This window comes from Mobula hypostoma, chromosome 13 (genome assembly GCF_963921235.1).
Source record: "Mobula hypostoma chromosome 13, sMobHyp1.1, whole genome shotgun sequence".
NCBI classification, from domain to species: Eukaryota; Metazoa; Chordata; class Chondrichthyes; order Myliobatiformes; family Myliobatidae; genus Mobula; species Mobula hypostoma.
The window spans coordinates 79,939,750-79,960,507 of NC_086109.1; the positions used below are offsets into that span (position 1 = coordinate 79,939,750).

Genomic DNA, 20,758 nt, shown 5'->3' on the forward strand with positions numbered 1-20,758 from the left:
GGCAGATACTAGTAAAAACTTGATTTGCGAAATATGAACACACACCGTGCTCAAGGACAGCTGCTATAAGACTTTTGAATGGACCTTTTGTACAATAAAGATAAACTTTGGATCTCTTAATAAAGCACATAATGGCCCTCACACTTTATTTGTTTACATGCACTTCACTTCACTTTCCCTGGAACTGAAACACCATATACTGAATTTTGCTTCCTTTTCTTATGTAATACAGTACTTCAGTGTACTTATGTAGGGAATGATCTGTCTAAATGGCATGGAAACAAAAGCTTTTCACTGAATCTCAGTACAAGTGACAATAATAAACCAATCACCAACATGGAGATGCACTGTGTGAGGAAGAACAAGGAAAAGAAACACATACCAACTATTAAAACTCATAGTAGAAAAGATGAGAGATTAGGGGATTCTGGTTTAGATTTAAAAGGATGAGGATATGTCAGTAGAGTTAATAGAGTAGGAGTCATTATTGGGGCTCAGAGCACAAATGCCACCTGCCCTGCTCATGGACTGTTTGTTTGTCCCTTTTCCATCAGGGAGGAGGCTATGTAGCATCCACACCAGGACTACCAGACTCAAAAACAAGCAACACAAACAAAATTCTGGAGGAACTAAGCAGGCCAGGCAGCTCTTACAGAAAAGAGTACAGTTGGTGCTTCAGGCTGAGACCTTTCATCATGACTGGAAAAAATAGATGAGGAGTCAGAATAAGAAAGTGAGGGGGGAAGGGAGAAAGAAACACAACTTGATAGGTGAAACCGGGAGGGGGACGGGTGAAGTAAAGAGCTGGGAAGTTGACTGGTGAAAGAGATACAGGGCTGGAAAAGGGGGGAATCTGATAGGAGAGGACAGAAAGCCGTGGAAGAAAGAAAATGGGTGAGGAGCACCAGAGGGATATAATGGGCAGGTAAGGAGATATGGTGAGAGAGGGAAATGGGAATGGGGAATGGTGAAGGGGATGGGGGGTATTACCGGAAGTTCAAGAAATCGATGTTCGTGCCATGAGGTTGGAGGCTACCCAGGTGGAATCATAAGGTGTTGCTCCTCCAACCTGAGGGTGGCCTCATTGCAACAGTAGAGGAGGCCATGAACTGACATGTCGGAATGGGAATGAGAATTAGAATTAAAATGGGTGGTCACTGGGAGATCCCGCTATTTCTGGCGGTCAGAGTGTAGGTGCTCAAAGCAGTTAGGCTGATCAACACTTCAACCTACCCCCACACCCCAATCACCGCTACTTTACCATTACATGTCAGTCAGCTTATGTACAGACACTCCTGTGCCTAGCGTCACTTTATGGACATACAATCAATCTATGTATGTAAACTATCTTATCTATTTATATTTATTGTGCTTTTTTTAATTACCATTATTGTGTATTTCATCTTTTGTGATTTTGTTTTGTGCTGCATCGGATCTGGAATAAGAATTATTTTGTTCTCCTTTACAGTTATGAACAGGAAATGACATTAAACAATCTTGAAATGCACTATGATGGTATTAATCCTACACAAATGCAGTCACAATAAAAAATCATGTTAATTTTGGTGCCACAGATTAGAATGGATATCAAGGGCACAAAGAAATTATCACCAGTCCTCATCCTCCTCCTCACTATTTAAGCCTAAATGCAGGAGATGAAACACACTGTGAAACATTTTTACTACCCTACCTCTATGACGGGCTGCAAAGATTGGAAGGTTAATTGGAAGGTTTGTTCGTGCGTGTGTGTGTGTGTGTGTGTGTGTGTGTGTGTGTGTGTGTGTATGTATGTGTATGTCTGCTTCTAGCTCACCTTGACATATCTAGTGAGATAAGGATGTGTCTTTCAACATTACTCTAACATGCGGGAGGCTCCCTCTAGGAGGAGACGTGTAGCTCTCTCCTGCCAGCCTCTGGGCGTACCAGGCATCATCTCGCCCCTTATCTGGTTTACGAGATCTCCTCCTGACATTTATTTTATGCATCAAGGCTTCTAAGTTTTTCACTGGCTCTTTTCACCTGAAGACTCTCACCCCATCAGTTATGTGTTACCTTCAAGTTGCCATGGAGGTTGTCTCTTTAAGACGTGAAACCCATTTGTGCTTGCAGAGCATCAGCAATTGAGTTCAATCCAGCCTAGTCCTATCAGTAAAACACCCAGGTCCTGTTTAGATCTTCCTTCTGAGTTTAGATCACCCTGACACTCCTTCACACAGCTTTGTGACCTACCCTTCAGCTTTATTGACAGAAACCCAGTCTAGCACGAGCATGAAATGTAATGTTGCTTTAGCGCATCCAAAACAGGTGAAGTCCAATTTCTAGGCAATCGTTCATATTGTTTGAACTTACAGCCTTGAGAGAGGCTAATGAAGCAAGGAGTGCAAGTCACTTACTTGGTTAGCATTCTGGATAAACCCTCTTCCCACCTTATCTCAGCCAATGAACATAACAACATGACAGACACTGTCTGTTCAATCTCCTGCCATCTGGTACGAGATACAGAAACATCTTAGCCAAGACAGTAGACTGAAAAACAGCTTCTTCCCGAAGGCTGTTGTGCAGTTGAATAATGCTACACCCCGGAGTTCCAATGGCCTTTGTGAGTTATGGACTATCAAAGTAACTTGTTGCATGCAAATATGGGATTTAAAAAAAATAAGCATTCATTGCAGATATTTATAATTCATTGCATTCATTGTAAATATCTGTTTTGTACTGCAATCTTGTTGCCTTGAGCAATGACAATAAAGTTCTATTCTATTCTACTCTAACCAAATACTGCTTTCCTTAAGTATTTATCTTCCTCTTAAATACATCTCTTGGAATCATAGACTCTCTGTTGTGTGTACATTCTAACCTTTTCTGATTATGGAAGCTCCTGCATTCTGGGACATAACCCCTACTGTGGATTTCCCCCACATGCGGAAATTTTTCTTTAAATCTAGTTTAGCAGAGCTTCACATAAATATCAACAATCTCTACCTGGTCACCACTTGGCCATTTGTTTTGAAAAAAGATTGACCTATACATAAATACAAAGTTGTACAAAAGATTCCACAGAAGCTCGTCTCCCAGCTTCTCATTTCATCCCCCCTCCCCCACCCGCTTTCCCCCTCACCTGTCAGCGTGTACTCCTTCCCCTTCCCCCCACCTTCTTGTTCTGGCTTCTTCCCTCTTCCTTCCAGTCCTGATGAAAATCCTCGGCTCAAAAAGTCAACTGTTAATTCCTCTCCATAGATACTACCTGACAGCCAAGTTCCTCCAGAGTTTTGGGTGTACTGACCTATGCATATATATGATTATATTAATGAGCCATGACTCCTTACAGCTCTGTGTACCTCTCCTTGTAAACCCAACTCACCTAATACCGTGTAATGATCTACATAGAAACATAGAAAACACACAACACAATACAGGCCCTTCAGCCCACAATGCTGTGCCGAACAGGTACTTACTTTAGAAATTACCTAGGGTTACCCATAGCCCTCTATTTTTCTAAGCTCGATGAACCTATGGCAGGAGTCTCTTAAAAGACCCTATCGTATCCTAGCATTTGTCCGCTCTTGGACTGTATTCCTTGGAGTTTAGAAGAATGAGGGGGGACCTCATAGAAACATTTCGAATGTTGAAAGGCATGGACAGAGTGGATGTGGCAAAGTTGTTTCCCATGATGGGGGAGTCTAGTACGAGAGGGCATGACTTAAGGATTGAAGGGCGCCCATCAGGACAGAGGTGTAAAGAAATTTTTTTAGCCAGAGGGTGGTGAATCTATGGAATTTGTTGCCATGGGTGTCAGTGGAGGCCAGGTCATTGGGTGTATTTAATGCAGAGATTGATAGGTATCTGAATAGCCAGGGCATCAAAGGTTATGGTGAGCAAGCGGGGGAGTGGGACATGGATCAGCTCATGATAAAATGGAGGAGCAGGCTCGATGGGCCAAATGGCCGACTTCTGCTCTCTTGTCTTATGGTCTTATGGTATCTGCCTCCACCACCGTTGCTGGCAGCCCATTCCACACACTCACCACTCTCTGCATAAAAAATCCCTCCACTTCCTCATCCAGGTCATTTATGAAAGTTACAAAGAAAAGGGGTCCCAGAACAGATCCCTGAGGCACACCACTGGTCACTGACCTCCATGCAGAATATGACCTGTCTACAACCACTCTTCGCCTTCTGTGAGCAAGCCAATTCTAGATCCACAAAGCAATGTCCCCTTGGGTCCCATGGCTCCTTACTTTCTTAATAAATCTTGCATGGGGTACCCTATCAAATGCCTTACTGAAATCCATGTACATTACATCTACTGCTCTAGCTTCATCCATGTGTTTAGTCACATCGTCAAAAAATTCAATCAGGCTCGTGAGGCATGACCTGCTTTTGACAAAGCCATGCTGACTATTCCTAATCATATTATGCCTCTCTAAATGTTCATTAATATATATTAATGACTTGGATGAGGGAATTAAATGCAGCATCTCCAAGTTTGCGGATGACACGAAGCTGGGTGGCAGTGTTAGCTGTGAGGAGGATGCTAAGAGGATGCAGAGTGACTTGGATAGGTTGGGTGAGTGGGCAAATTCATGGCAGATGCAATTTAATGTGGATAAATGTGAAGTTATCCACTTTGGTGGCAAAAATAGGAAAACAGATTATTATCTGAATGGTGGCCGATTAGGAAAAGGGGAGGTGCAACGAGACCTGGGTGTCATTATACACCAGTCATTGAAAGTGGGCATGCAGGTACAGCAGGCGGTGAAAAAGGCGAATGGTATGCTGGCATTTATAGTGAGAGGATTCGAGTACAGGAGCGGGGAGGTACTACTGCAGTTGTACAAGGCCTTGGTGAGACCACACCTGGAGTATTGTGTGCAGTTTTGGTCCCCTAATCTGAGGAAAGACATCCTTGCCATAGAAAGAGTACAAAGAAGGTTCACCAGATTGATTCCTGGGATGGCAGGACTTTCATATGAAGAAAGACTGGATGAACTGGGCTTGTACGCGTTGGAATTTAGAAGATTGAGGGGGGATCTGATTGAAACGTATAAAATCCTAAAGGGATTGGACAGGCTAGATGCAGCAAGATTGTTCCCGATGTTGGGGAAGTCCAGAACGAGGGGTCACAGTTTGAGGATAAAGGGGAAGCCTTTTAGGACCGAGATTAGGAAAAACTTCTTCACACAGAGAGTGGTGAATCTGTGGAATTCTCTGCCATAGGAAACAGTTGAGGCCAGTTCATTGGCTATATTTAAGAGGGAGTTAGATATGGCCCTTGTGGCTACAGGGATCAGGGGGTATGGAGGGAAGGCTGGGGCGGGGTTCTGAGTTGGATGATCAGCCATGATCATAATAAATGGCGGTGCAGGCTCGAAGGGCCGAATGGCCTACTCCTGCACCTATTTTCTATGTTTCTATGTTTCATAAATCCTGCCTCTCAGGATCTTTTCCATCAACTTACCAACCACTGAAGTAAGACTCACTGGTCTATAATTTCCTAGGCTATCTCTACTCCCTTTCTTGAATAAGGGAACAACATCAGCAACCCTCCAATCCTCCGGAACCTTTCCCGTCCCCATTGATGACGCATCTAAAACAATATCGTGGATCCTGCCTCTAACACGTTGTTTAACCTGATGACCCCAGGTTTCAGACTCATGCTTCCGGAGTCTTCAGCTTCCCTTTTGACCAGTCCTGAAAACACCAGCCTCCCACTCAGCGATATGAGTTCTCTTCACTACTCCTGGAGTCCTTAGCCATCTTCCTGAGATTCCATGTCTCTCTCATGCCCATTCCTGTTAGCCTGCCTCTCAAACATTTTCAGGGTCCCCGGCTTCCTGTTGTGTCACTCACTACCTCACTACAAGTCACTGCAATTAACAGGACTTAATCTTTTTTGCACAATCGTGTCTGTACACGGCTGATTTTTTTTTTGGGGGGGTGAAGTTGAGGTAGAGTCTTCATCACAGCAAAACAACACAGCCTTGTGTGATTATGTTGTATAAGGGCACTCATACACCCCACACAGAAATGGCATTTAATGATCTTTAAAAGCTGAAGAATGTAAAATAAGTAGGAGATTCCATCTGATCAAACAACAATTATTCAACAATTCAAGGTCTCTTGCCTGAAAGTTGGTTCCTGAAAGCACTTTATCCAAACCATTTGCAGATGTGTTAAGCAGAAGATTATGCGCTCATAGAGAGAGGGGGAAAAAAATCGGCTTTAGGGCCATTGACCAGAGACTGGCTACTCAAGGATGACATTAGCAGATGTGCTCCAATATCTGTCAGCACTAACCAATTCATCTCCAGTCAATGCCATTTCAAAGCCCGCTGCCCTCACACAACCTGCGGTGGACAGACAGCAAAAGCAAATACATCCCAAAAAGAAATCTTTAACATGAAGTTATTCTGCTTATGTTGCTTTCTGTGTTGCAAAGATCAAAGGATAGCTGGAGTGTAGGGTTTATCTAGAAGGCAAAATATTGCCAGAAATCCTGCTAAAACACAAAAGATTATCTCACCTAGTAAACAATTCTTGATTTAAAGTGAATGAAGGATTATGGGATTGTTGGGTGTATTGTTTACACCTAAAGGGTGATGGGAGGATTTTGAACTCACTGACATAATGGAGGAAAAGCATCTGGATGAACACTGGGAACAGCACAATATTCAAGACTGTGGGTTAAGAAGTAGGATGAGCATGAACAGTTTCTGGCTAGCATTATCAACATAATGGGCCAAATGGCCTCTTTTTGTAAATTTCAATGCTTCCATTTAAATTGAGTCTTGGCATTATGACTAAAACTGTGTTATCATCAGACACCAACTGGCGCTGTATGAAAACAACCTAAAATTAAAAATATCATTTGGTTTCCTCTGTTGCTCGGGGTCGAGCATGGATACTGTGTCCCAGCTGTCTACGTTGTATGTGTAACCCGGGCAGTACGATATAGAGAGCAAGTTGTTGCCCATGCAGCAAGGTCCCCCTTTCCACACAGCTGATGAATCCAAACGAATGGCAGGGACCAATACATTTTGGCACCAGCGGTGTCACAGGAGTTGCCAGTCACCACTGAACTCAACATAGAATTGCCTGAGGGACCCCAGCTCCAGATTTTTCCTCGGCACCATGATCTTAATGAATGGCAGAGCGGGCATGAGGAGTTGAACGGCCCTCTCATTTTTCTAGTTCTTATGTTTCCCATTATGTTACGTTGCCGTCATGAGCTGACATTACCTCTAGTGGAAGGTCAGCTTATTCGGGTAATTTAACAGCACTCCCAGGACACACAACAAAGCGTCAGTGGCCGGAAGCCTGTGAAAGATTAACACTTTTGGAAGTCACCAATTTTGGCCAGCGTAACTAGTCTGGGGAGGAGCAAGCATCTCTGTTTAATCGCTGCAGGTGCAGGAGAACATCGGGCCTGCAAAACACAGCACTACTGATCTTCCATTCAGTACTTCCTTTCATGCAGACTCTGAGGAATAGGAGCGTTTAACACAGCAAAATCACCTAATTATAATACATTTGGGAACTTAATGATCCTCGTGCACTTAATGTGAACGGTCTCCAATTATGTGATGCAGGTTGGCCACTGTGGGTGTGCCAAGCATTCTGAACATGGGGTAGGCATGGAGACTCTTGTACCAATGCTTTGTACATACAGTACATGCTGGAAGCATACGCTGTCTGTACCACATAGTTAACCCTTTCAAGGTGGTTTAATGCCATGGGCTTAGCCTGGTGGTGAAGAACAGGGGATCAGCTCTCTCTACCTATTAAATGCTCCCAACAGCATGCATCCCAAATAGCCTCCGACAACTAAGTCAAGCTGCTAGCTTTCACGTGGGGCTTTAGCTACTAAGCCCAGCGGAACCGTCTCTACTGACAGGAGAAGGGGCAAAGGCAGGTTACTGGCGCCTTAAAACCAGTCACTTCAGGCAAATAGGGCTCGTCAGCCATTGTTGGTAGCTAATCTAAGCGGAGGAGAACTCTGACCGCAAACCACTGCTGCCTTGTGGCTCTACCCACATGCAGGGAAGGCTTTGGGAGTAAACGCCGAGGAAAAATCCAGAGTTGCAGTCCTACGTTGAGTTCAACATTGACTGGCAACTCCTCCGACACCACTGGTGCCAAACTGTACTGCCCTGGCTTGCAAATCACCTACACAGCTTGGACGCAACAACCATGATCGACCCTGGCCAATAGAGGACCACAGTGATCTTCTATCTCAGTTCCACTATCACTAGATTTTCTTAATATTCAAAAAACAAATCTATTGATCTTTAACTTGATTATAGTCAGCGAGTGACTCTGCAGAGCATTCTTGGGTACAAATCTTCACCACCCTTACGGTGATAAACTTTCTTCCCATTTCAGTACTGAATGGCTGACAACACTTTAAGTCTGTTTTCTTTGATTCTGTTCACCAGTCAGAAGCAATATCAGCCCAGCTTTTACCCAGAGAAGCCCTATAAAAATTCTGTGTTTCAAAGTTTAAAGTAAATTTATTTATCGAAGTATATATATGTCACCATATACAACCCTGAGATTCATTTTCTTAAAGGCATACTCAATAAATCCATAATAATAACCATCATAGAATCAATGAAAGACAACACCAACTTGGGTGTTCAATGTGCGAAAGTAGCCAATATTCTTAATGGAATACAGCAGGCCAGGCAGCATCTTTAGGAAAAGGTACAGTCAACGTTTCGGGCCGAGACCCTTCGTCAGGACTAACTGAAAGAAGAGCTAGTAAGAGATTTTAAAGTGGGAGGGGGAGGGGGAGATCCGAAAAGATAGGAGAAGACAGGAGGGGGCGGGATGGAGCCAAGAGCTGGACAGTTGATTGGCAAAAGGGAGACAAGGCTGGAGAAGGGAGAGGATCATGGGATGGGAAGCCTAGGGGGAAAGAAGGGGGGAGGGGAGCACCAGAGGAAGATATAGTGAGAGGACAGAGGGAGAAAAAAGAGAGAGAAAGAAAGGGGGAAAAAATAAATAAATAAATAAATAAATAAGGGATGGTGTAAGAAGGGGAGGAGGGGCATTAATGGAAGTTAGAGAAGTCAATATTCATGTCATCAGGTTGGAGGCTACCCAGACGGAATATAAGGTGTTGTTCCTCCAACCTGAGTGTGGCTTCATCTTGACAGTAGAGGAGGCCGTGGATAGACATATCAGAATGGGAATGGGACGTGGAATTGAAAAGTGTGGCCACTGGGAGATCCTGCTTTCTCTGGCGGACTGAGCGTAGGTGTTCAGCGAAACGGTCTCCCAGTCTGTGTCGGGTCTCCCTTGTCCATTCATCCCCCCCATCCTTTCCCACTGATCTCCCTCCCAGCACTTATCCTTGTAAACGCAACAAGTACTTCACATGCCCTTACTCTTCCTCCCTCACCACCATTCAGTGCCCCAGACTGCCCTTCCAGGTGAGGCGACACTTCACCTGTGAGTCAGCTGGTGTGATATACTGCGTCCGGTGCTCCCAGTGTGGCCTTCTATATATTAGCGAGATATATTTAGGGATACAGCTTGGAATAGGCACTTCCGCCCCTTCGAGCCACACCAACCCAGCAATCCTCAATCCTAGTCTAATCAGGGGACAATTTACAATAACCAATTAACTTATCAACCGGTACATCTGTGGACCATGGGTGGAAAGTGGAGCAACAGGAGAAAACCCCAGCATTCCATGGGGATGATGTACAGATTCCTTTCATAGAAACATAGAAACATAGAAAATAGGTGCAGGAGTAGGCCATTTGGCCCTTCGAGCCTGCACCGCCATTTATTATGATCATGGCTGATCATCCAACTCAGAACCTTGCACCAGCCTTCCCTCCATACCCCCTGATCCCCGTAGCCACAAGGGCCATATCTAACTCCCTCTTAAATATAGCCAATGAACTGGCCTCAACTGTTTCCTGTGGCAGAGAATTCCACAGATTCACCACTCTCTGTGTGAAGAAGTTTTTCCTAATCTCGGTCCTAAAAGGCTTCCCCTTTATCCTCAAACTGTGACCCCTCGTTCTGGACTTCCCCAACATCGGGAACAATCTTCCTGCATCTAGCTTGTCCAATCCCTTTAGGATTTTATACGTTTCAATCAGATCCCCCCTCAATCTTCTAAATTCCAAGGAGTACAAGCCCAGTTCATCCAGTCTTTCTTCATATGAAAGTCCTGCCATCCCAGGAATCAGTCTGGTGAACCTTCTTTGTACTCCCTCTATGGCAAGGATGTCTTTCCTCAGATTAGGGGACCAAAACTGCACACAATACTCCAGGTGTGGTCTCACCAAGGCCTTGTACAACTGCAGTAGTACCTCCCTGCTCCTGTACTCGAATCCTCTCGCTATAAATGCCAGCATACCATTCGCCTTTTTCACCGCCTGCTGTACCTGCATGCCCACTTTCAATGACTGGTGTATAATGACACCCAGGTCTCGTTGCACCTCTCCTTTTCCTAATCGGCCACCATTCAGATAATAATCTGTTTTCCTATTTTTGCCACCAAAACGGATAACTTCACATTTATCCACATTAAATTGCATCTGCCATGAATTTGCCCACTCACCCAACCTATCCAAGTCACCCTGCATCCTCTTAGCATCCTCCTCACAGCTAACACTGCCGCCCAGCTTTGTGTCATCCGCAACTTGGAGATGCTGCATTTAATTCCCTCATCCAAGTCATTAATATATACTGTAAACAACTGGGGTCCCAGCACTGAGCCTTGCGGTACCCCACTAGTCACCACCTGCCATTCTGAAAAGGTCCCGTTTATTCCCACTCTTTGCTTCCTGTCTGCTAACCAATTCTCTATCCACATCAATACCTTACCCCCAATACCGTGTGTTTTAAGTTTGCACACTAATCTCCTGTGTGGGACCTTGTCAAAAGCCTTTTGAAAATCCAAATATACCACATCCACTGGTTCTCCCCTATCCACTCTACTAGTTACATCCTCAAAAAATTCTATGAGATTCGTCAGACATGATTTTCCTTTCACAAATCCATGTTGACTTTGTCCGATGATTTCACTGCTTTCCAAATGTGCTGTTATCACATCTTTGATAACTGACTCCAGCAGTCTCCCCACCACCGACGTTAGGCTAACCGGTCTATAATTCCCCGGTTTCTCTCTCCCTCCTTTTTTAAAAAGTGGGGTTACATTAGCCACCCTCCAATCCTCAGGAACTAGTCCAGAATCTAACGAGTTTTGAAAAATTATCACTAATGCATCCACTATTTCTTGGGCTACTTCCTTAAGCACTCTGGGATGCAGACCATCTGGCCCTGGGGATTTATCTGCCTTTAATCCCTTCAATTTACCCAACACCACTTCCCTGCTAACATGTATTTCGTTCAGTTCCTCCATCTCACTGGACCCTCTGTCCCCTACTATTTCTAGAAGATTATTTATGTCCTCCTTAGTGAAGACAGAACCAAAGTAATTATTCAATTGGTCTGCCATGTCCTTGCTCCCCATAATCAATTCACCTGTTTCTGTCTGTAGGGGACCTACATTTGTCTTTACCAGTCTTTTCCTTTTTACATATCTATAAAAGCTTTTACAGTCAGTTTTTATGTTCCCTGCCAGTTTTCTCTCATAATCTTTTTTCCCATTCCTAATTAAGCCCTTTGTCTTCCTCTGCTGAACTCTGAATTTCTCCCAGTCCTCAGGTGAGCCACTTTTTCAGGCTAATTTGTATGCTTTCAGATGACATCAGAATTGAACTCCAATTTCTAGTGCCCCGACCTGTAACAGCATCGTGCAATCAGTTGTGCTCTATAGTTGTTCTAAAATTAGGATCAACACACCACTTACCTTCCTAATTGCTTGCAGAACCTGCAGGTTAATTTTCAGTATTTCATCAGCAAGGATTTTCAGGTCTGTCTGTGCACCAACACCATTAAAAACAAAATTTCTCACTTACATTTTTCATCTATTATATCCCTACTCATTTAATCCTGACTGAAGCCTTCCACCAACCTTCACACAGCCAGTATTGGTATGCCATTTTGTATCTTCTGCAAATTTGGATATATTACACATGATCCTCTCGTCCAATCACTGATCTAGTTGCAGTGGTACCACACTGGGTCTATACTGTTGTCTACAGAACATTGTCAGACCTTGGGGCAGTTACTTAATTTGTCTAATGCTATGAAAACAACTACAAGAGTTGAGGAGATTTGTTATGTCACCAATGACTAGCAAATTTCTACAGATGTACCATGGAGAGCATTCTGACTGGTGGCATCATCACATGGTATGAAGCCTTCAATATACAGGATCAAAAAAAGCTGCAGAAGGTTGTTTATTTAGCCAACTTCATCATGGATAACTCCCCACCATCCATGACATCTTCAAAGAGACAATGCCTGAAGAAGAGGTGTTCTCTATCCAGGACATCCCCTCTTCTCATGACCATCAGGGAAGAGGACTGAAGACTCGCACTCAATGTTTCAGGAACAGCTTTTTCCCCTCGGTCATTAGGTTTCAGAATGAACGAACCCATGAACATTACCTCATTATTTTGCTCTCCCTTTGCACTATTTATTTTAATATTGCTTATTGTGACCTACAGTAATTTTTTGATGTATTGCACCGTACTCCTGCTGCAAAAACAACAAATTTCATGAAACATGTCAGTGACAATAAATCTGATTCTGTTAAACAATGTGTATCAAAAATTCACATTGTTTAAAACTTTTATTATTGACATCCTCTCTTCAACATTACTCAAAGTAAATGGTTCTTGTACTTTGTCCATCCAATTAGTGGGATGGAATGGGAGAACCAACTAGCTTTGGTAATAACATACAGTTTCTAGTCAATTGATTATTTTAAAGGCTATACTTCAGGAGAATAGATCTGACAATATTTTCTACATAGAATCCTTCCAATTGTACTTCTCAATATCCTTTAATGCTTGCATCCATTGCCTCAATATAGTTATTAATTTGGTTAGGTTATGAGGACATGCAGTCCTCTTTTATTGTCATTTAGTAATACATGCATTAAGAAATGATACAATGTTCCTCCAGTGTGATATCACAGAAACACAAGACAGACCAAGACTTAAAAAACTGACAAAAACCACATAATTATAACATGTAGTTACAACAGTGCAAGCAATACCGTAATTTGATAGAAGAACAGACCATGGGCACATTAAAAAGTCTCAAAGTCTCTCGAAAGTCCCAACATCTCACGTAGACAACAGAAGGAAGAAAACTCTCCCTACCATGAGCTTCCAGCACTGCAAACTTGCCGATGCAGCATCCTGGAAGCACTCGACCACAGTCTGAATCTCAGTCCATCCGAAAACTTCGAGCCTCCGACCAGCCCTCCGACACCGAGCACTGAGCACCATCTCTGCTGAGCGCTTCGACCCCAGCCCCAGCCGCCAGCAACAGGCAAAGCTGAGGATTTGGGGCCTTCCCCTCCGGAGATTCTCGATTGCACAGTAGCAGCGGCAGAGAACCGAGCATTTATTTACTTTATTTATTGCGATACAGTGCAGAATTGGCCTTTCAGACCATGCTGCCCAACAAACTCCTGGTTTAATCACGTATCAATCACGTGTCAATTTCCAATAACCTATTAACCTAACAACTGGTACGTCTTTGGAAACTGGAGCACCTAGAGGAAACTCACGCAGTCTCAGGGAGAGTGTACAAACTCCTTACAGGCAGTGGCAGGAATTGAACCTGGCTCACTTGTACTGTAAAGTGTTGTGCTAACCACTATGCTTCCATGCCAGCCATTACTACAGGCTTGAAACTAAATGAAAAGGATTTATTGTGGACTCACAATTGGTCAACGATTTCCCTTTCATTACATTAGGCCAGAAAGATTGGAAACTATCCTTTATGACAATTCCCCATCCCGGGGGAGGCACTCGAGGTGGTGGGGTTAGTCCACAATCCAGGTAAAAGTGCTCACCTTCAGCAGATGCTCCTGTAATTGTTGCATTACGTCATGGTTCTCTTTGAGGAGCTGTTTCTGTTCTTTCAGCTCCTTGTACAGCTTGTCTATCTCTGTCTGAAGTCTGGCTTCCCGCTCCTATCAAAAAGTACAGATGTTCATGAGGTATAAACTTTAACCGCATGCTGCACAGCCAATCCAAGATCCAGCCTTAATGAAAGTGTATAGAGTCATAGAGCAGCACAGCACAGAAACAGGCCCTTTGGCTCATCTAGTTAGTGCCGAACGGTTATTCTGTTCAGTCCCATTGACCTGCATCTGGACCATAACCCTCTATATCTCTCCTGTCCTTGTACATATCCAAACTTTTCTTAAGTATTCCGTAAGACTGGATAATTAGTCTGTGATGATTAAGTAATTCTGATACTGCCGCAACATTGAGTGTAAGACCTTATGACCATAAGACATAGGTCCAGAATTGGGCCAATTGGCCCATTAAGTCTAGCTAAAGAAATTCCTCCCCATTTCAGTTCTTAAAGGATATCCTTCTATTCTCAGCAAAAGTCTCCCAACAAAGTCACTAGGTTAATTAACTTCCATCCTTCTGTTGGCGTTCCTCATGAGAACAAGCATCTTCCTGGAATTTATCCTCAAATGACCATTTTTCATAACAATGTTGAGATAGTCAGTTATGCACTTCAACAGGGGATTTAGCCATTCCCAAGTAATCACCAGCGTCACGATCTATCAAGTGCTGGTAAATGGGATTAGTGTAAATAGGTTCTGAGTAAATGGGCCTTTTCCTATGCTGTATGACTCCATGTGTACTCTAGTCAAAGCAAGACTGATCTTGGCACCCAAATTGTTGTGAAAATTAAAAGTCAATGTCAAGTTCATCATCATAGGCACAAATCCATGCATATATGCAGGTGCAAAGAAAATCACCCGGACATAGCATCGGATAAGCAGCATTCACAAGGAAAACAAAAATTAATCATGAATTATACATAATTTTTAGTTGGATTGAATGATTTAGTTTGTGCCATGGATTGAATTTCGGAGATTGTGGCATGTTTTAAATAGCAAACAGAATTGGTAAGTACAGGAATAGGCCCTCTGGGCCACAGTCTCTGTGACAATCATGATGTCATATTAATCTAATCCCATCTGCCTGCAGATGGTCTATATCTCTCAATTCACAGCCTGTTCATGTGCCTCACAAAAAGTCTTTTTAAATGTTGCTATCATATCTGCTTCCATCATGTCCCCTGACAGAATGTTTGAAGCACCTACCACTCTCTGTGTAAAGATCTTGCCTCGTAAATATCCTTTAGACTTTTCCCCTTTCACCTTAGACCTCTGATATTTGACCCTATGAAAAATGCTCTCTATGTCACTTATTATTTTATGTATATTTCTGTCAGGTCGCCTCTCAGCCTCCAGCTTAAACAATCCCAGTTTGTCCAACGTTTCTAATCCATGCAACGTCCTGGTGACCTCCACTGCACCCTCTCCAAAGCCTCCATTTCCTTGATGTTATGCAGAGACCAGAACTACACACATTACTCCAAACAAGCTTTTATACAACCGCAACATGACTTCCTGACTTTTATACTCAATGCCCTGGCGATGAAGGCAAGCATATTATACAACTTCTTACTCACCTGTCCGCATTTGCTGCCATCCTATTTAATACTATCACTTTTATGGAGCTATGGATTTGTACCCCAAGAACCCTCTGTACATCAATGCTCTTCAAAATTCCAGCCTATTACTGTATACTTTCCTCGTATGGTTGACCTCCCTAAGTACAATATCTCACACTTAGCTGGATTGAACTCCATCTGTAATTTCTCCAGTCATATTTCCATCTGATCTGTGTCCTGCTGTATTCTTGATAACTTTCCTTACAATCCATCAATCTCCACCAACTTTTGTGCGGTTTTCAAAATTACTAATTACATTTAAAAAAAATTTAAATCATCTATTTGTATCACTGTAATAGCACTGAACCCTGGTCACAGAGCTCCAGAGAAACACTACCCTCTTCCTTCTATGCCAAGCCAAGTTTGAATCCAATCAGCCGAGTCACTGTGGAAAATATTCCTTATCAGCCTACCATGAGAGAGCTTGTTGAATGCTTGTTGAAATCTATCAGAAAAGATCCACTCTCTCCGATCACCTTTGCCACCTCCTCAAAAAAATTAAAGTTCATAAGACATGACCTCTTACGCACGAGTCATGCTGACTATCCCCAATCTGACCCTGCTTTTTCAAAAGCCAATACAAAAAGTTAGACAGATCTGTTAAGTAATGGGTTGAAAAGGAGCTGAATCATAGTTTGATGTGCATTTGATTAAATCAGCAGCTAATTAAAGGAACGCCAGGTCTTCTATGAGGTTCGTGCCACAGAAATGCTGGTTGTCGGTTGAAGTGTGAAATTGGTAGTGGGATCATGTAGGATGCACGAATGCCATGAGGCCTGGTAATGGGTAACATGTTCGCTGGAACAAACCCAGCACTCACAGCTAGCCGAAGGGGCTGGGTTAACTGGACACCGTCATGACTGGGTTCTAAGAACGTCAATGGTAAGAGCACTCTCTCACTCCCAAAGGTAATGGCTCAGATTGCTGCTTTGTCTCATAGCATTTTCCACAACAAAAATAAAGAAAAGGAGATTGAAAAAGTCCCTTTCATTGTTGGCATATTATTCAAGTCTTTGTTTGGAGTCTTTTTTCATTCTAACTCCTGCCTCCTTTTTCTCCCTAGACTCCTTTCTCTGATAGAAGACCGGGCAGCTGTAAATGAGAGCTGTCGTCTGAATTGTTCCCTGTTTCCCTGGGTTATTTTAACTCCTTTTGGTCTTTCTTCAGCATTGCTCAAGAGTGTCATCAGAATACAGCCAATCAGTAATGATAGCTCTGTTCACTGACCCTTAACCAGGGCTCAGTGACCCTGACATGAAGCTCTGAATCAAAGCACACTGCAAACCCCTGTGAATCCAACATCTCCCCTCACTAATGATCTCATTTGTACACAAGGTTTTGTCTTTTCCACTCTTAAAAGCATTTATTTTAAACTCTAGGCCGCTTGCCATAATTAATTTGAAATGTTTTCACTAATTATTAATACACACTTAGATCTGTCTGTAAATATTTATGCGATGCTAATTTGGTGAGAAAATGTTAATCTCCAATTTTCTTCTGGCTTTCTTGGTGGCTGTTAAGATCTCATTAGCCAGTCACTGGGGCCTCATGATGCAGTTACATGATTTCGACTTCACTGCCCTTTAAAACGTGTAATATAACTGACTAGACTGGTGCAAGGCTCTGATTTAGTGAGTGAATGGATCCCTGGGAGGCACATCTCAGTATAATTGTAGCCAGCACAAACCCACCTCCTTAAACTATCATTTCTTAACATCTTTACTGGGAGGTGGGTTGGGGAAGGTTCTCTTTTGCCTATAAACAATGGGTTTACGATTTCATTACACACAGCTCGGAGAGGGAATGCCCTCCATGTTCCAGTAAAGAGTTGGTAGGAAAGTTCAGGAGCACAGAGTACCAAGAATGCTGTATGCTGCTAATTTAAGTGTAGCAGGATTTTGGCGATATAATCCGATGCTACCACCATTTTCCACTTGTACTCATGTCACATTTGATTTCTGCACCCATTGCAGATCAAAAGGTTCTTTCAGAGACGGGGACACTGTAGGACATCCAGGATTATGGTACTCGAGCACAGGTTTGTGCCTGAAATTTCCCAGATGTTAGACTTGTGACGTTCCCCATAACATGATGGGGAGATACTGAGCAGGGAACCCAGGTGTTTCACATTACAGGGGAAGTAAATCATTTCCAGTTGGGTTTCCAGTTACACAGTGGCACTGTTAAGGCAAATCACTACAGTTCCACCACATTCCTCTGTGCACTGTTGGAGAGTATTTGGTATAAGGAGAGGCTGGAAAAAATCTGGATTGTTTCTTCTGGAGAGTTAGAGGCTGAAGGAAGAGCTGGTAGAAGTACACTCAATGCCCACTGTATTAGACACCTCGTCAGACATGTTCTTCTGCACACCACTGTTGTATCATGTGGTTACCTGAATTACTGTTGTCTTCCTGTCATCTTGAATCAGTCTGGCCATTCTCCTCCGACCTCTCTCTCATTAACCAGATGTTTTTGCCCACAGAACTGCTGCTCACTAGATGTTTTTTTTGTTGTCTTGACCATGTCTGCATTCTTTTATGCATTGAGCTGCTGCCATATGTTTGGCTAATTAGATATTTGCATTAATCAGCAGGTATGTAGGAGTACCTAATAAAGTAGCCACTTAGTTTATATAAAATTATGACAGGCATTAAATATAACAGCTGACCAGAAACAACAGGAATTCTGCAGATGCTGGAAATTCAAGTAACATACATCAAAGTTGCTGGTGAACGCAGCAGGCCAAGCAGCATCTATAGGAAGAGGCGCAGTCGACGTTTCGGGCCGAGACCCTTCGTCCTGACGAAGGGTCTCGGCCTGGGAATGGGAACTAGTCACATTTCCCCCAGAACACCCAGTTTGGTTCATTTGGGATCACTCACACTTCCAGCATAAGAATGTGGATTCAAACTCTGTTCTTAAGCATGTAATTGGTCCTGATGAAGAGTCTCAGCCTAAAGCGTCAGCTCTTTATTCCTCCACATTGATGCAGTCTGAGTTACTCCAGCACTTTATGTGTGTGAATTTATCTGAAGTTCTGTTGTGGCTCAGAGAGGATGTGGCAAAGTTGAAACTGCTGTTATTTGGATAGGACATTGAGTAGGACTGAAAGACACAAAGGAATCTGTAGATGTTGGAAAGCTGGAGCAACACACACAAAATGCAGGAGGAACTCAGCAGGTCAGGAAACATCTATGGAGGGAATCAGGCAGTTTCATACTGAGACCCTTCAACAAGGCTGGAAAAGAGGGTGCAGAAACCAAAATAAGAAGGTGGGGAGATGGAAGGATGGAGGGGGAGGGGGTAAGGAGAAGGAGGATGAGTACAAGTGGATAGAACCAGGTGAGGGGAAAGCTGGGTGGGTGACGAAAGAGAGATGATGTAAGAAGCTGGAAGGGGAGAGCTGGATTAGGAATCTAATAAGAAAAGATAGTTGATTATGAAATAAAAGGAAGGAGGCGTGAAATCAGAGGAAGTGATGGGCAGGTCATAAGGCGGGGGAGGAGAAGAGAGATAAGACAGATACTTTATTGATCCCAAAGGATATTACAGTGTCACAGTAGCATTACAAATATACAATTATTAGAAGAGAAGTAAGAAAGAATGAAAAATAGGTTACCTCAAACAGTCTAACAGCAGGAGTCATCACTTTCCTGGCTATAGGTTGATTCATTATGGAGCCTTATGGCTGAAGGTAAAAATGACCTTGTATCTCGCTCTTTGGAGCAATGCAGTTGTCTTAGTCTTTTACTAAAAGTGTTCCTCTGTTCAGCCAAGCTGGCTTGCAGAGCGTGAGAAACATTGTCCAGAACTGCCAGGATTTTCCCTACAACACACATCAAAGTTGCTGGTGAATGCAGCAGGCCAGGCAGCATCTCTAGGAAGAGGTACAGTCGACGTTTCGGGCCGAGACCCTTCGTCCGGACTAACTGAAGGAAGAGCTAGTAAGAGATTTGAAAGTTGGAGGGGGAGGGGGAGATCCAAAATGATAGGAGAAGACAGGAGGGGGAGGGATGGAGCCAAGAGCTGGACAGGTGATAGGCAAAAGGGGATACGAGAGGATCATGGGACAGGAGGCCCAGGGAGAAGGAAAAGGGGGAGGGGGGAAAAACCCAGAGGATGGGCAAGGGGTATAGTCAGAGGGACAGAGGGAGAAAAAGGAGAGAGAGAAAGAAAGAATGCGTGTATATAAATAAATAATGGATGGGGTGCGAGGGGGAGGAGGGGCATTAGCGGAAGTTAGATAAGTCAATGTTCATGCCATCAGTCTGGAGGTCAATGTTCATGCCATCCGGTTGGAGGCTAGGCTAGGTAGGTTTCCCTAGGCTCCTTCGTTCTACCACGGCCTGCAGTGTGTCCAGTTTGACTCCTATAACAGAATCAGCCTTTCTAATCAGTTTATTGAGCCTGTTGGCATCACCTGTGTTTATGCCACTGCCCCACCACACCACGGCATAAAAGATTGTACTGGCAACAACAGACTGGTACACCGTGTGAAGGAGAGGCCCAGATACTCCAAAGGACTTCAGTCTCCTCAGGAAGTAGCACTGTCTCTGGACTTTCTTTTACACAGCCTCTGTGTTGGTACTCCACTGAAGTCTGTCATTTAGGAGCACTGCCAGGTATTAGTAGGTCCTCACCACATCCAGTCCTCACCATCAAAAATAAAAGGGAACAGTGCAGGCTTAGTCTTCTTAAAGTCCATCACCATCTCCTTTGACTTACTGATGATAAGTTGCAGAGGTGAGAGGGTAACCAGAATGGAGAGAGGAAAAAGAGAGATGGAGGAAGGGAAACAGAAGGGAGTGATTACTGGAAGTTAGAGAAATCTATGCCCATGCCATCAGGTTATCAGATATAATATTTGGTGTCGCTTCTGCAACCTGAGTTTGGCCTCATCAGAACAGAAGCAGAGGCCATGGTCAGATATGTCAGGATGAGAGTGGGAAGTAAAACTGGGAAGCTGCTGGGAGATCCTACTTTCAACAGTGGACAGAGTGAAGGTATTAGACAAAGCAGCCCCCTAATCTGCATCGGGCTTCTCTGATGTAGATGAGGCCACATCGGGAGCACCAGCTACAAGAGACGACCCCGACAGACAGCTGGAAGAACTC

General features: G+C 43.6%; 1 protein-coding gene across 6 annotated transcripts in view; it reads right to left on the bottom strand.

Moving 5' to 3' along the window:
• LOC134355712 (serine/threonine-protein kinase Nek9-like) overlaps positions 1–20,758 on the bottom strand; it is a 170,931-nt gene that overhangs the window by 44,242 nt on the left and 105,931 nt on the right. For all 6 annotated transcript variants that reach the window (XM_063066038.1, XM_063066036.1, XM_063066037.1 and 3 more), the window contains one exon: positions 13,957–14,076. In XM_063066038.1, the coding sequence (XP_062922108.1) occupies positions 13,957–14,076 (120 nt within the window). The remainder of the gene's footprint in view (positions 1–13,956; positions 14,077–20,758) is intronic.